This window comes from Cyphomyrmex costatus, unplaced genomic scaffold, assembly GCF_001594065.2.
Source record: "Cyphomyrmex costatus isolate MS0001 unplaced genomic scaffold, Ccosl1.0 scaffold378, whole genome shotgun sequence".
In the NCBI taxonomy this organism is placed as follows: domain Eukaryota; kingdom Metazoa; phylum Arthropoda; class Insecta; order Hymenoptera; family Formicidae; genus Cyphomyrmex; species Cyphomyrmex costatus.
In genome coordinates, this window is record NW_017277972.1 from 327,754 (window position 1) to 345,255 (window position 17,502).

The 17,502-nt window shown below is 36.4% G+C and overlaps 1 protein-coding gene across 1 annotated transcript in view; it reads left to right on the forward strand.

Moving 5' to 3' along the window:
- Positions 1-17,502, forward strand: part of LOC108776752 (fibrillin-1) — a 33,086-nt gene that overhangs the window by 13,645 nt on the left and 1,939 nt on the right. Inside the window, exons 6-19 of the mRNA XM_018543454.1 lie at positions 6,425-6,583; positions 6,687-6,839; positions 8,731-8,868; positions 9,868-10,171; positions 10,250-10,431; positions 10,506-10,855; positions 11,452-11,711; positions 11,871-12,191; positions 12,959-13,044; positions 13,758-14,098; positions 14,425-14,867; positions 15,454-15,778; positions 15,875-16,130; positions 16,613-16,742. Of these exons, the coding sequence (XP_018398956.1) occupies positions 6,425-6,583; positions 6,687-6,839; positions 8,731-8,868; positions 9,868-10,171; positions 10,250-10,431; positions 10,506-10,855; positions 11,452-11,711; positions 11,871-12,191; positions 12,959-13,044; positions 13,758-14,098; positions 14,425-14,867; positions 15,454-15,778; positions 15,875-16,130; positions 16,613-16,742 (3,448 nt within the window). The remainder of the gene's footprint in view (positions 1-6,424; positions 6,584-6,686; positions 6,840-8,730; positions 8,869-9,867; positions 10,172-10,249; positions 10,432-10,505; positions 10,856-11,451; positions 11,712-11,870; positions 12,192-12,958; positions 13,045-13,757; positions 14,099-14,424; positions 14,868-15,453; positions 15,779-15,874; positions 16,131-16,612; positions 16,743-17,502) is intronic.

Consider the following 17,502-nt stretch of genomic DNA (forward strand, 5'->3'; position numbering starts at 1 on the left):
CCCCTCTCTTTCGTCGTATTTCACTCTCTTTCGTTATATAATATTTTTAAATTATTTTTTTAATATATATTTGTGATATATTTGTACTCTAAAAAGTAAGTGATATCCGAAAATAATCATATCATAAAAATAAAAAGTTCAAGCCATGTTCAAAAAAAGATATTCAAAAATTTAACCTTTTTATGTAGATAATAATAATATATTACCACGAAAAGAACTGATATATTATTAATTAAAGGTGCCAGTTCAAAATGAACATACATAAAGTGTATGTAACTTTCAGCCGATTTTCGAATTGCCTCAGCCTTTCGCTGTCCCCCTCACCGCGCGCGGTCCAAATGTCGCTCGAGCGAAAGGGCGCAACGAACCTTATCCAAGATTTGGTCACGCTCGATCCCCAAATTTCGGAAGGGGGCAACGAAGGAGCGCAACCGAATTCCGACTCTCGCAGGTACACATCGTGGAGTGTCCTGCGAGTCGAACATACTTTTAAATGCTCCGGAAAGTGGGTCAGTGTCCCGAAAGAGACACTATGACGCCCTTTTCCATGAGCGGCACAAACGTTGGTCCTTCAAATTTTAGGTCAGGGAACTTAACTATGACCTGGGAGTGGACCTGTGCGATCTATGGGGTTAACTCCCGTAGGGAAGTAGGGAAAGAATACGAGTAAGGAGTTAAGTAAAAATTAAGCGGTTTTACATTAAATGATTAATCTTAAATATTTATTAATTATAAAAAAAGGAACATTACAAATGAAACGTAAATAAATGCAAAATAATAAAAATATCATGTGTGTGTGTGAGTCTGTATACTGTTCGGGTGAGAGGAAAAGGAGCGGGGGAGGAGGTACCGGGAAGAACAGGGGCATAAGGGGCGAATAGCGCTTATGGGAACGAAGAAGGGGGTGGTCACTCCAGGGAGGTATATCACGGTTACCTGCTCTGGAGGGAAATGGGTTTGTGAGGAGGAGGAGGAGGTTTTGGGGGAAGGTAAATTGGGTTCAAGGAGGGGAGCGGGAGTGGGAACATCGTCAAGGGAGGTGGGAGGGAACCGCTCGTTCATGGGGAGAGCGGAAATCGAGGGAGAATCGAGGGGGGCTTCTGTGTAGGGTGTCGCGGTATGATTATCGGTAGCGGGCTGTGCGGAGGAAGGCGGCGTAGCAAGAGCTGGCTGACGGGACCGCGGACTCCGGCGGTTATTAGCGAGGGGGCCTCTTGCGCGAGACTCCCTTGTGGCACTGCGAGTGCGCACTAGAAATTAAGACGTTACGTGTTACGTGGAAGGGAAATTTAGGTTGGGGGTTACGTGCATACAATTGTGTACGTATACTCCCCGAAAAAGGAAGGTAAAAGGGGTAAGAGGGGACAAAAATTTGATCTTACTTGGTGGTCGGAGCGACGAAAATTCTCTGTCCCTCACAAGACGGTCACCGTGGCGGAACTTCCGATCCCTGAAATGGAGGCGGAACTTCCGGTCCTTGCGATGGTCACGGAGGCGCACAGTCGCTGGTGGTCTTGGTGCACAGATTTTACGTACGGAGATCTCAGTCAGTTGACTCGGGCTGTTGCCTCGGACAACTGACTTCGACCAATAGGTTAATCGCGACTGACTGACGAAATAGTACTGACGAACTGACCGGACAGTTGACTCGGGCTATCGCCTCGGACAACTGACTCAGACTTGTAGAACTGACTAACAGACGATTAGAACTGACTCTGTGCGCTTCCGTGGCCCTCGTATTTATACCCCAAAAAGGCGGGCTTTTCCTTTGTCCGAGATTGTTGCTTCGCCAGCAACTAGTGACGTGATTTACGACTTTTCTTAACTCCTATCGTTGTTGATCAAGCGTCTTCTTGGAAGAGTTTTAAGAGTAAGGGATTTTACGATTTTTTTTTTAAGTCCTATCGTTGTTGATCTAGCGCATTCCCGGAAGAATTTTAAAAATAAGCTATTTTACAATTTTTCTTAAGGGTGTCGAGTGTTGGAAATCGTTGTCGGGACCATGCCGCGCTTTTGTTGTAATAAAATATATGACCGGAGGAATTGTTGGTTTTTGCGGCTTGATTTACATTTGTTGTGTGCCGGATAACCGCTGTCGGTGGTGAGTCAGGTAACATTGCCGTGGGAAACCCTCTAAAGAGTTTTACGATTTGGCACGAGAGACGTGGCGCCTGTTATTTCTTAAACGAGTTTTCTTAGAATCGCGGATCACCCCTAGATGGTACTTTTGAATGTTCGTTATCCCGTGACCGCCTTGCATTGGAAATTTACGGTTTCGCAATTTTTATCGCTGCGCCGCCAGCCTTGTACGCATGCTGTTTTTTCTCTTTTGATTTTTCTTTTGAGTGGCATTTACGAGTTTCCCAGTGCATGGAGTTTACTTATAGGCTCCATTATCAGATATCCGTACTCGGTCCCTTCTCGTAAATGTCATTCTAGTCATGACGCTGATTAAGATCCTTTGAAAGAAAAGAATCGTGGAGTCTACAGGACGTAACAATTGAATATTGTTTATTAATTTACGTTACATATGTACTATATACTATAGATTTTCAGTTTAACAACAACTATTGGAAAGCAGGCTAATTGTAAGATATAAAATATGTTTCAAAATTTTAAATAACTAACGAGGGCGCGAGGTGTTACTCACCGATTTTAAAAAGGCTTACATATGTATGTTAAAGTACTCTAGTAATAGAGTACTTTTGGCAAAGGGATACGACCAAACTCTCAGCCGCCTTCTCGACAATGGGTTTAACGCGACCGGTATATACGGAACTGTAAACTTTAAACCGGTTTTTCTCGAAAACGGCTGAGAGTTGGGTCATATCCCTTTGCCAAAGTACTCTATTACTAGAGTACTTTAACGTACATAAGCCTTTTTAAAATCGGTGAGTAACACCTCGCGCCCTCCCCTTTAAGATCAAAGGACTCTCTCTTAATAAAACCCATCATGAGTGCTGTCTGGGTGAGTTATTGAGAAAACGAATTTCGCTTAATTATTATATTTAAACTCATTACACCACGTTATTTCACATTAGATTATTGATTCTGCCAACATTCTATTTATCAATCTTCTGTCAACGAATTGTTCTCTCGGAGAGTCACTCATTTGACATCACAATATTTGAATACAATTACAAATTTACCGCCACTACGATATAATGGTTTCCTCTACATCTGAAGAAGACTCAATTTAGGAGCCGAAACATGTTATGTATGCATTTTGATATTGTTTTAATTCTATTTCTAATTTTATATTTATTAATTTCCTAATTATTTATTGAAGATTTCTCGGATTTGTCCTTTACTTTATTCTTATTATTGTTTTGATATCGGCAGCTTTATTTATTTATTATTTATTATTTATTTATTCTTAATAATAAAATCCCCCTCATCTCACCGCGCGCGGTCCAAATGCCACACGATGCTCGAGCGACATTTGATCTGCACGCAGAGCGGTAAGGTGAGGGGAACAGTGGAAAGCGGAGGTGATTCGAAAATCGGCCGAAAGTTACATAGGGTAAACCCGGTATATACGCCGCGTCAGGAAATACGCCGCAGAAGTCAGAAAAAATAGAAGGAGTGGGGATAATTTTCCGTCAATTACTTTGTTACATGCCTTTATGGTATATTAGTATTATGTTATGATTTTAATTTTTTACCGTTAAGATTAATGAAATTATTGCGAGTTAAATCGATTTTTTACTGTAATAAATAGTGCCATCATAATTTATAATCTACATATTATAAAATGATTACTGTAGAGCGTGTAAAAGACTTAGTGGTTGTTTTGCAATACATATGTGTAGAGGAATAGTAAAGCATGTTGTATAGCAAAATACAAGTGCTTTGCTCCTGTATTGTTTGTTTAATTAGTTGTCTTATATATCCCATCTATTTGGGATATACGGCATTTTTAGCGAGCGGGATGCTGTGCCGCAGCACAGACGCTCTATTTAAGAAGTTTTTGTTAATTCTAACAATTATATTTTGCATTAATGCATAAATGTTGATAAATCTTAAACGTTTAACGATTATTTTCAAAGATTTGAAGCTATTTAAAAAAAATTGTATTAAGTCCTATTTGTATTCCAATTTTCATTCTGAACAATAAAAATTGTCATATATTAATAAACAAATGCAAGTTACGTCGTCATTTTACATCTTATTTATAGATTATTTGTGATTTTCTTATGAATAAGTTTTTATTTGTATAATTAATTTGCTTTAAACAGAGTAAATAATAATTGATAAATTAAGTTTTCGATAGGTGCGGCGTATATACCAGGTTTACCCTATACTTTATGTATATTCACTTTGTACTGGCACCTTTAATTAATAATATGTCAGTTACTTTTCATGGTAATATATATTATTATTAGATAGAAAGGTTTAAATTTTTTAGTATCCTTTTTTGAACATGGCTTGAACTTTTCATTTGTATGATATAATTTTTTACGGATATCACTTACTTTTTAGAGTACAAATATATCACATATATATAAAAAAATGATTTAAAAATATTAAATAATGAAAGAGAATGAAATACAGCGAAAGAGAGGGATGATGAGGTGGGCGGTGAGGGGAAGGGAGGGAAGTGGGAGGAGGTGCAGTGGGTCGAAGATGGTAAAGGTATGAGTGAAAGGTGAGAGGGGATGTTAGAAAGTTTTAATACGGCCTTGAATGCGAATAGAGAAGAAGAAAAAGAAGGAGGAGAAGAAGGAGACGTTTCTTAATTTTTCATTAAAATCATCACTTTTCGACCGCTTGTATATCCATTGTCCAGAACGGTTTGACCGATTTAAAATTTTTTTGGCTCGTATTACTCTTGGGGATGCCGCCTTTCAGGACATATAACGTTCGATTCAAAATTTTTTATATTTTAGTAGTTATGCACCCCCGAAAAATAAACTTTAATGTCTCGAAATAAGAGACTTGTAGTGTCTTTCAGTTTTTGAACATGGCCGGAGACACTACCACGTCTCCCGTGTGATAATAAAATTATAAACACGATATATAAGAGTCAATTTGTCAAAACAATATATATACAGGGTGGGCTATTTTAATCTCCCCACCTGAATTTCGCGAGAACTATATCCTGTAGACAAAAATGTTTCAAATAAAAATGGAACGGTATCGAGGGGGACACGTTTTAGTCATGTTGTTTTTTTTCTAAGTGGAGGCGCTAAAAAGATATAAAGGTCACCTCCACTTTTTTAAATGGAATTATGTAATTTTTTTTAGATAACGTGATTCTAATTATTTTGCATATAAAAGTATTAAGGTAGAGATACCAAAAAACCAATAGTTTTCGAGATATTTTACACTTTATTTTGATACATATTGACACAAAATGTTTAATAACTCGTAAACTGTTGATTTTTGATTATCGTACCTTAATACTTTTGTGAACAGAATAATGAGATAAATCAAATGGTGTAAAGAAAACACATAGTTGCTTTAAAAAAAATTGTATACAAAATGGATAATTTTTTAAATACGCAACTATTTGTTTTTTTTTATACCACTTGATTTACCTCATTATTCTGTTCACAAAAGTATTAAGGTACGATAATCAAAAAGTCAACAGTTTACGAGTTATTTAACATTTTGTGTCAATATGTATCAAAATAAAGTGTAAAATATCTCGAAAACTATTGGTTTTTTGGTATGTCTACCTTAATACTTTTATATGCAAAATAATTAGAGAAATCACGTTACCTAAAAAAAATTACATAATTCCATTTAAAAAAGCTGATGTGACCTTCATATCTTTTTAGCTCCTCCACTTAGAAAAAAAACAATGTGACTGAAACGTGTCCCCCTCGATACCGTTCAATTTTTATTTGAACCATTTTTGTTTACAGGATTTAGTTTTCGAGAAATTCAGGTGGGGAGATTAAAATGGCCCATCCTGTATATATACATAGATTAAAATATTTATTAAATATTAAACAATATAGATTAAAATATTTAATAAATATTTTAATCTATATTGTTTTGATAAACTGATTCTTACATGCCCTCTGTTTATAATTTTATTATTTCAAATTTTTATTTAAATAAAATGTTTCTATCGAATCATAAATAACGCTATCTATTAAATAAAGATAACAGAGAACTAAAATCATACGGCGTTATAATTTTATTTTTCAACCCTGCAGAAGTACATTCTCGTTTTCGTTTACTTAATATAACTCTAACGTACTCGCTCGAGTTTTACGTTTCTTGTGCAATATCGTGATTGTATCGCCATGTTCGTTGTTAGCAGCATTGTTATCTCGCTTATGTAAATTGTGATCGAGTTTGTATTTTTTTTTTATTATTCTGGGAGATTGATTTTTGTTTAATTCGCTACGCTGCTTATTTTTACGATCAATATTCGTATGTGATCGTCATTTCTCGCTGATCCATCGATCAGACGTGGATGAATGTCTGGAACGCAACGTGTGTCCCGATGGAGGATGCCAGAACACCATAGGATCGTACATTTGCATCAAGGAGAAATCCGCGAAGAGTGCATCCTACGAAGCATGCCCTCCGGGTTACGAGTGGCATCCATTGACAGGTGACTGCGCAGGTAAGAAGAAGCGAGTTTTTAATGTTACATTATTCGCACCTTTGATTAACAAATTGGAAATCAACATTTTATTTATTATTATTATTATATGTTTATTTTCCAGATATTGATGAGTGTGTCGTTTTATCAGCTGCGTGCGCTGCAGATAAACCATTTTGCGTGAATACGCCAGGTAGTTACACGTGTCTGGAAATGACCGGCGTGAAGTCCTGTCCTGCGGGATTCAAATTCGACAAATCATTGCAGCTATGCAAAGGTATATAATGTTGTCAATATTTATATTTATTTGGTCAACTACTCAAGAAAAAACACCAAGTCGAGAGAAAGTAAAAAATGACGATTTTTTGATTATAAAATTTGACCGTTTGTACTGATATTAAGAATTAACAAAAGAATGAATAAAATAGCACAAACCTATTAAGTTTGGTTAACGACTCATGAATTAATACAAATTAATGAATAAATTAAAAACAAATATGACAGGTAATGTGAGTCAACCGCTGGTTATAAAATTTGCGAATAATTTTAAATATATATTTACAAAGCTAAGCAACCTTTATTTCGATGACGTTTATAAATTTGCTTCTCGTACGTTTCGACTCTTGTTTTGAGTCATCTTCAGCGCATATTGTAATAAAATATAATAGTTCGACATCTCAAAATTCATACTCCTAAGATTGCAGACACAACAATCGTGAGAAGAGTCCCATACTCAATTAGTTAGTATGTTAATGGTGATGAAAAACTAGCTAAAAAGTATTTTGAAATTTTAATTAAACTGAATAATCATTTTATTTAAATCTTAGACTCACCTCCACCATTATTGCGTCCTTACAAATATCACAAACATCATAAATTGTCATAAATAATAATATAATGTCAATAAAGTAAAATAAGAGCAATTAAATCGAAACTCTGATGTCTGAGATCAGTTACTTATTAAATTCGAATTACAAAATAATGTCGGTCAAACTTAAAACTTATGTAGTTGTTGACATGTATATTATGCCTATGTTATACCTAACAAGGGAAGTATCACAACTGTCCGCCTCCGATTTGATTCTCCATGAAATATGTTGTTAAGCACGAAAATCTAAGAGACAAGTATTTTTTTATATGTGCCCTAACTCATGTTTAAGGGGTGAAACACCCCTTTGCAAAGAAACGGTATTTTTCTTTCGAGGAGAAAATACAAAAAAAATTTAAAACATTTTTAAACAAAATTATTTAAACAAAAAATTAAAAAAATTTTTTTTCTTTGTATTTTTAAAGTAGGTACTCTTGAAACCGTACAACTTTTGTTTAAAAAATTTTTTTATATCTTTTATACTTCCGATGATATTCGCCTTGAAAAAAAAATACCGTTTTTTTTTCAAAGGGGTGTTTCACCTTAAACATGAGTTAGGGCACGTATAAAAAAATACGTGTCTCTTAGATTTTCGTGCTTAACAATATATTTCATGGAGAATCAAATCGGAGGCGGACAATTGTGATACTTCCCTTGTAAGTATAATGTGTGTATCCTATAATGTCGTCATTAACATATATTATATGCGCACGCTACATTTTGTTAAGGATGTCAATGTAAATTTGATTTAAGTTAGCTGTGTCTTGTTGTAAATTTATCCCATTCGATTGTCGATTAATCTGTATCATCTCCGATATCAAGCGTTTATAGTAATATCTTTCTACATCCAAAACTCAACATCTTTCCATTCAAAATCATGCCCAGTATTCAGCCTATATTCTATTAAGAATTAAAATCGAGTCATTTGATTTTTTGACTTTTGTGTGTTCCCTGGATATTGTCGAATTAGTACACACGATGATTTTTCAGTTCTTATTACTACGAACACATAGGTTGTTCGTGTCCCGGGTTAACTTTCATCACTTTTGCAAGTATACGAAAATTATTAAGAAATTTTTATATGTGTTTCAACATTTTTAGAACATAGAAAGGTTGTGTATTAAAAAAATGTATATAAATGTTAAAGAAAAGGAACGCGCAGAACGCGAATGACCCATTTACATGTACATGTGTATGTATGTATGTACCAAGAATTAATTTACGTGTATGGCGAAATGATGAATTTTCTGTGGGAAATCTTGCCTCTTTACGTATTCCTCTCTGTTTATTTGTTAATCAGATGTGGACGAGTGCGCGGAAGATATTCACAGCTGTGCGGCAGATGTCGAGCAATGTCGAAACACTGAGGGTGCTTACGAGTGCGATATAAAATGCGGGAAAGGATTCGTATACAATATCGGCCTGGGAGTTTGCGTCGGTGAGCTTTCGGTTTTCATCTCGAGAATTTTTATATCTTCGTTGTGATGCGCATCATCGCTTTTCCATAAGTAAATTTTTAGTATTTTTTAAACTTAAATTTTCGGTCCTTTTACCAGATAAAAGTATGCATGCACTGCATCTCTTGATTGCAATTTTTTTTCATTTCAAAAGATCGATCGAATGCGGAAAACGTTGTGAATTATCTTGGGTTTCTATTTGAGCTCACATCCACAATCTGATTTTGCGTGCGACGCTTCATTCTTGTTTCTTTCATGCATGTGAGTAATAAATTTACTTCTTAAGTGATTGCATTTTTCAATAATTCATATGTATATGCGCTATCATGATTGATTAATATGCAACAAAAATTATATGTGTATATGAGCGTATTGCTAAATTAACACTCTGGAAGTGGATCTATTGACTTCCCACTTAATTGTAAATCTCTTTGCTAAAAATGTCATTTCAATTTTTTACGTCGTTATATCTGAAAATTTTGATTTTTGTTATTACACTCTGTAAAAAAGTTTACTAAATCTTAATATATATTTCTTTTTGAATAATACTAATAGTAGTTATTTACTTATAGTATGAGTATATATTTACTTATAATAAAAAAATGATAATTAAATCAAATTAATGGTTTTTATATCAAATAAATAATATACGTTACATTTAGTAAACTTGAAATTATTCAAACAAATATTAAAATTGATTTTTTTCCAGTGGAAATAATACTTAACATTAATTTTTTATTTCACTTTGGTTCTTTGAAATTAATTAATGCTTCTTAATTAACATAAATTAAATCTTACAGAATTAGCATCAGTATTAGAGATTTTGGCGTCAAAACTCCGAAGGGTTAACAGTGTCAAGATTTTACAGATTGAAACTTAAAAGTCATACAACACATTTTTAATACTATACTTTCGTCGATTTCTCTCTGGAAAAATAAATAATTATAATCTATGAGATTATATTATATGTATTTTTTTAGACATAGACGAATGTATCGAGTCGAGCAATCCTTGTCCCGATTCTGACACGATTTGTGTTAACACGGAGGGTGCGTACGAGTGTACAAGAACATCATCGAGTCCTTTTCCACGTCTTCTAAATGACAACAATCCGTCCGATCATCAAAAGAATATGCAATCGAGTTCACGTATGATTTGTTCGGCGGGATACAAACCCTCTAACGATTCCAGAATAACGAGATGCATCGACGTCGACGAGTGCAACGAACAATTGCATTCTTGCGAGTTTGATGAGCGTTGTATTAACGAAATTGGTAGTTACAGGTACGATTTTCTGTGACTGTTCAATTATGTATATTCAAAGGAAGATTTTAACAATATACTTTATTTAAAAAAAAATAGATGCCTACCGCTTGAAATCAATAAGGATACATCCACCACGGAAGAAATCAACGACAACCAACGCGATGATCGATTTAGTCGGGAGTACAAATTAGAGGGAACGAATATTTCGTCGGTTATGAATGAAATCGAGGATTGCAGCGACGGTTATTTTTTCGATGGGAAATCAGACCGCTGCATCGGTATAATTATTTCTTATTTTTACATCAAATAATCTTGTTTTGTACGGAATTTTGATAATTTATGTATTGTATAGATATTGACGAATGTGCCAATGGAATAGCGATTTGCAGTACAGACGAGCGTTGCGTGAACACGGAAGGTGGTTACCGATGTTTTCCAACTTGTCCACCTGGTTTTCAGCTGCGTAATTATTCTCGATCTGCGAACGAGATCAAGGAACGTTGCGAGGATATTAACGAATGTTTGTTAGGTTTACATACCTGCAATAGCTTGACTCAATATTGTATTAATACGAACGGTTCCTACGTTTGTGGAACACGAACCACCACTACTACCAGAATCGAGACGACTAGTAGCACGACAACAAGATCGTTCGTTGGTTCGCGCTACAACAAAGTAGAGGTATCTAGAAGTATAAGTTTTGTGTGAGTTACTGTGATTACATCGATCTTGAGAAAATAATCACGGCGAAAAATATAAAGTAATATGCGCTAAAATTTTAGTCAATTTTATGGAATTGGCAGGTCTATATAGGGCACCCACTTATAAAATTTACTTTATTTTTCTGGTAAATAAATCGTATAACGATCTCATACTACAAGGAACTCTTCATATTTTCTAAAGTAAATCTATAAATTATCGTACACACGTCTCAATAAAATTACTATCGACGAGTATTTTTTACTTTAGTGCTGATAAAATTTACTGCGAGGTAAAGATACATTTATAAGTAACGTGTAAAGTCTTGTGAAGGTTGTTTATACAGTCCTGAAAATAGTAGGATTTACTTCATTATAAAGTAATAATTACTTGAATGGATTTATTATAATAAATAAGATAAAAAGTACGTTACGATTGTAATGTACTTTTTTTTTACACCTCTGATATTTTTACTTTTAAGTAAAAATAGTCAGAACATTTTTACTATAGTTTTGTAACGTAACAATTACTCAACAATTTTTCTCCGTGATTATTCGTAAAAATTGTTATTTTAATGCTCGTATTATATAATATTCCAGAGTACGGATCGTTACTGGTCCACCGAACCCTGCAGATTGGGATACAAGAGAGACGCAAGTACAGGCTACTGCGTGGACATAGACGAGTGCGTGATCGGTCCTGGGTGTCGGGATCATGAGAGATGCGTGAATACTCAAGGGGGCTATGATTGTTCACCCCTTTGCAGCACTGGCTGGTACTTTAGTACGACGACGAAGAGCTGTCAGGACGTGGACGAGTGTTTGTTAGGCGGGCACGATTGTCCTCAGAGTACGCATAGGTATATATCTTCAATTATGTGGAACGCATTTCAAATTGCGTGTTCTTTTTTCTATGTTTTTTCTACGTTTCTTTTATCTAATTATGTAACGATTGGCATATTTTTCTTCTGCGACAATTAATACTCGAACGTACAAAAATCCGGAAATTTTGGTTGCAGATGCATCAATACCAATGGATCCTTTGTTTGCGAGTTAATACGACCCTGCAGTCACGGCTATAGACGAGCCTTCAATGGCACCTGTCTTGATATCAACGAGTGTTCCGAGAATCTGCATAACTGTCGACTTAACTTGCATCAGTACTGCGTAAATAAAGAAGGTCACTTTGAGTGTTTGACTAGGCTACCCTTTTGCCCGTCTGGATATGAATATTCTTTGGGCGCTCGACGATGCGAGGACATCGATGAATGTCTAACCGGGCAATACAGCTGTGACGCGAGATTTTCCGAGAGATGCGTCAACCTGCCAGGTACCTACAGGTGCGCGAAACTTTTCTATTGCAAAATCTATAAAATGATCTACCTGAAATATATTAGGTGTATAAATAAGTTTCCGCCGTTTTTTCATAAAAAAAAATTGGGTCTTTATTATGAAAGAACGGTACATAATGTTTTATTCGAAGTTATTGTCCATCGCTAGCCACTACTTTTTCCCATCTTTCTGGTAATTGGTGGATTCCACGTCGAAAAAACAAAAAACGTCGAAACCACGTCCTTATTCGACGTTAAATTCACCGTTCTTAAACTTTTGAAACCACTCACGGTAACTTCTCTCACAATTAAGACAGCCTCACCATATATGCTTCTACAAGCAATCGATGCGCCTCAGCTGCAGATTTCTTCAAATTAAAGAAGTTCCCGCAAATGACGCTTATTCGGCTCCAAACTAAACATTTTCACACGAAAAAAGATATATGATGCTGATACAAAATCGCTAATATTTCAAGGTTATGTTGTTGCCAGATGTCCAACCTTACGATATGACGTTTTACAGCAGACAATGGCTACGTTCCGTTATTCACTGCAAGTATTGAAAATTTATAGTTCGCGTTACGTATACTATAGATTTTCAGTACTTGCAGTGAAAAACGGAACGCAACCAATGTTAACCATAACCATAATGTATTGGTGGCGCCATCTTTTGTCAAACGGCGGAAACTTAATTATACTCCTAATACATTAGGGCAAATATTAAATAGGAGTTGAAATACGAGTTAAAAATTCAGTGACATATGTATATCTTGCAGATGCGAGAGACCTCCTCCTCGTCAACGCCAAAGACCAGCTTGTCCTTCCGGCTATCGGTATCACCCTAATTTACGCAGGTGTACAGGTACAATTAAAAATTTATAAGAAAAAAACCTAGTCCGGTTTGCAATAACCTTTTACTGTAAACTAGTATGATTTTTATAGTTTGATTTTAAAAATTAATGAATTACTTTTATAAATTGTAAAAATGTTAAATATTTGTATCTTTGACTGTTTCATACTCTTCATATTTGTTTAAATTACTAATCTCTAATTCTACAATATATTCTTTTTTAATTTACAGCATAAACTAAACGTTCTATTCTATTTAATGTGTAGCATAAACTGTATTAACAATTTCAGATATTTTTCGTATTTTCAGAACTCGTCTCAAAACAATATAAACTTGTCAAGCACAGATTGAATTATTGACGCATGTTCGATAAGTTCTTCGCAAATGTACGGGTGAATTATACCTGTTATATTCCTATCGCCTTTCGACATACGCACGATTAATTACACGTTGTTTGCATCACAAACTGATACGCAATTTTTATTGCATCGAAATACGAGTATGTTTGTGTTTTATATGTCGTCCTTATTTCATTTGCCTTCAACAATGCTTTTATCGGGGGTACAATTTGGAAGCTTAAATGTCAGGGTATGTGTTGCAAGAAAATAATAATTGCTTTTCTATTTAATCTTAGTACTTTAATTAAAAAAAAAACGACTACTTTAATTTAAAGAGAGAAATATTTATACGAGTTTTGCCATCTAAAATACTTTGTTAAATTATAGACATTGACGAGTGTGCGGAAAAATTGGACACATGCGGGGATAAGCTCTGCTACAATCAACCAGGTGGTTACAGCTGTTCGATGCCGCCGGTTCCAATGACCAGAAAACCGACCACGACGGCGATGCCAGCTCCGATGAACGAGAAATGTATACGCGGCACCAGATTCGTGAGGAATCGCGGCTGCGTCGACATCAACGAATGCAGGGAATTGGAGGATGCTTGCAGCAGTAACGAGATGTGCGTCAATACCGTAGGCAGCTATACGTGCACCTGCAAGACCGGTTTCAGGCGTGATAATCTCACGCAAGCCTGCGTCGATATCAACGAATGTCAGTTGCAGGTGACGACAAGGATAACGAGACTTCGCGTAATCTCGCTCATCACGCGCGATCTGATATCAATTTATGTCGTTAATTTAGAGAAAAAGATCGAAATATTGTAACATCTCGTGCGTGTTGAGCCGGGGAAGATTACATATAATGTTGCGATCCGACTTATTACGCTCACAATGCTCTTGGAATCATTTCATCTTTACTGTTCATCAAACAAAGAAAAATTATGCTCAGTATTTGTGAGCGTGAATCGGACCACAACATAAAGCACAGTCTAAATACGTAAAGTCTACGTCATATCGTCGTTAATTTAATAATGTTTTCTATTATATAGGAGAATGACTGTTTGCCGACGCAGCGATGCGACAACACAATCGGCAGCTACACATGCACGCGTTTTCTGCCTTGTGGTACTGGTTATACTCTTAATGCCGCGACGGAGATCTGCGAAGACGACGATGAGTGTGTTCTGAACACTCACGATTGCGGGTCCGGATATCAGTGTAGAAACACCCTGGGCTCGTATCGCTGCGATCGCATTCCGCGTATACTGCCGACTCCGCCGCAGTCACGTACGTCGCCAATGACGACGGCGAGAATTACGACGATTAAGACGACGACGCCGATGTCGTTGACTACGACAACTGGTTCTCGGGTGAGCTGCCCGCACGGCTTTGAGCTCGGTTCTGGAGGCAAATGCGTGGACATAGACGAGTGCCAAAGAACGTCGAATCTCTGCGCCATGAAAATGTGCATCAACACTTTGGGATCTTATAGGTATACGCATAAAATTGCCAATACACGGAAAGAATAATCTTGCTTAAATATCCAAAAATTTACCTAGATATAGATCTGAAATTATCTTATGTTGGATAGTTGGTTCGTTAAAATTCATGCAGGACATCCGAGCATGACGAGCAATGCCGTAAAAAGTTTTAATTTTCTGTCAACCAACTTATTTGAGCGTCTAATACAATTATTTTGATCCAACAAAATTATTGGTAAATGTTTACAATAACGGAAGCAGCTCCGATGCTCTTGACCTTACATATGTTGTCAAGGTCATGACCCTGAGTAACCTTTATTTTTAAAACTATGATTATTAATAACTTTTTAACAAAAAGGACAAGCGACGGCTAAAACTTGTTGGAGGTTACTCAGGGTCATGACCTTGACAACATATGTCAAGGTCAAGAGGATCGGAGCTGCTTCCGTTATTGTAAACATTTACCAAATAACGTCTATTTTTAGATCTCTGCATCTATAAGTTAAATTTTTATAGATACTTCAGCAAAACTATTCTTTTCGTACGTGTAAATAAAAGGAACGACTCAGATTATGTAGACAAGGGGAAATTTTGTAGATGCGTATCCAGGTTGATCTGTGGACCCGGTTACATGCTGGACCCGGCGTCCGGACAATTTTGTACCGACGTCGACGAATGTCGGGAAGGAACGCACGAGTGTGGCAAGGATCAAAGCTGTGAGAATCGACGAGGGGGATATCATTGCGTCTGTCCGCCTGGTCACGCAGTTGGTCCCAATAACGATTGCGTTGACATCGACGAATGTAGTTATGCTATTGGTATTTGTGGACCAAACAGCCACTGCGAGAACACTATTGGCTCATATAGGTGTATATGTGGAGAAGGCTTTGAAAACGTTGGAGAAGCATCCGGTGTCTGCCAAGTGAGTTACACATTGTACAATTTGGATAGATAACGATAATTAATACCCCGAGACGAGAATAGTGTCGTCTCGAAACTTATTCGTGATTGCTTCCAGGATATCGACGAGTGTCAGCGAACAACGGATCTCTGTCAACACAAGTGCTTCAACGTCTGGGGCGGCTATCGATGTGGATGCGAAGCTGGATTCAGGCTACATGCACTTGACAACCGTACTTGCAACGACATTGATGAGTGCACGGAATTCAAGGACAGTCATCTCTGCATCGGCATCTGCGAGAATACGCCGGGAAGCTATGCGTGCAAATGTCCCGAAGGATATAGGCTCGGTAACGATGGCCGAACGTGTCAAGGTAATGATTTTTAGATTTCTACATATACACATATATATAAAAGCAATTGTACGAAAAATAATTAAATACGAAGGTATTGAATAATTAAATTAAATTAGGATACTCTCTTTATATTGTCGAGAAGAGGAAAGACCTAATTAGGATTCAAAGACTGACAATAATATGTATACACGTTTGTATGTGTATCGCAACGTGATTGCACGAATCAATGAAACGAAAAGTGAGAGCTCGTTTACATGAATCATCGGTGTCGTAGCTTCGTGAGCATTTCACCTACTTACTTATTCCGTAGTTAAAACAGCGGTGCAATTTGTACTTGACCCGTTTGCCAGCGAACTGGAGCATCAGCTCATGGAGGGTCAGACCGGTGCACACGAACGCTCCTGCAATCTCTTCGATCTCGCGCAATCACGGCAACATTAACAGTCACGATACCGCCACGTGCTGTAACATACTTAATTGTCTTCTACGTGTGTTCGCAGACATCGACGAGTGTGAGACCGGTCAAGTATGTAGGAATGCGGAAGAGATGTGCCAGAACGTGCGCGGAAGTTTCCGATGTAATCGGATAAACTGTCCCTCAGGGTATCACCAGGACCCGATGAGAAAAAAGTAAATGATTGAACTGTTATGGAGATAACAGATTTAATTTTCTCTGACTTTACTCGTATGTCACATTTCTGATATACTTATATTCATTTGAATTAACTTTAAATATATATATAAAGTTATTTGACCGACTCGATGATAAATTCATAATAAAGGATTTTGTACATTTTAATCTCTTGGATATCGACATAAAGCTACTAAAAATAAACAGTTTGTGACGTTTGAGGAAACTCAGCAAGAATATCGAAAGGATAAATACGCATCATTTGTGCACCTCAATTTTTGAAATGTTCTCCAAACGCTACAAACTTTTTAATAATTTTTCACATCTAGAGGTTAAAATCTATTATAGTCCAGTCACTATAGGATTTTAAAACACAGAAATTCCGACCAAGCTATAAATTGCTAAACACCGTCATTTAGGCGAGAGAAATGATGTCTGAAAAGTTCCCAACGTTAGCTTGTACGCTAAGTTTTTTTATCGAGCGTCGAGAAGAGTTGAAATTTCGGTTTTTCGTGGTTATCTTCTTTTTTATCAATTTTACGGCCAAAGTAGGTTCATAATAAAAGAAAGATAATAAAATTATCTACAAAATTCTCTAATTGTCGTACTTTATACGACCTATAGTTTTCGAGATAGATTTTTTTGAAGGGATGTCTTATTTTCGAACGTTACGTAAATTTGTTCTGTCTTCGCGAATATCTCAAATTTAGGTGGATTTACGTGCAAAACGCACATAACAAGATCGGAAGAGTATTTAAT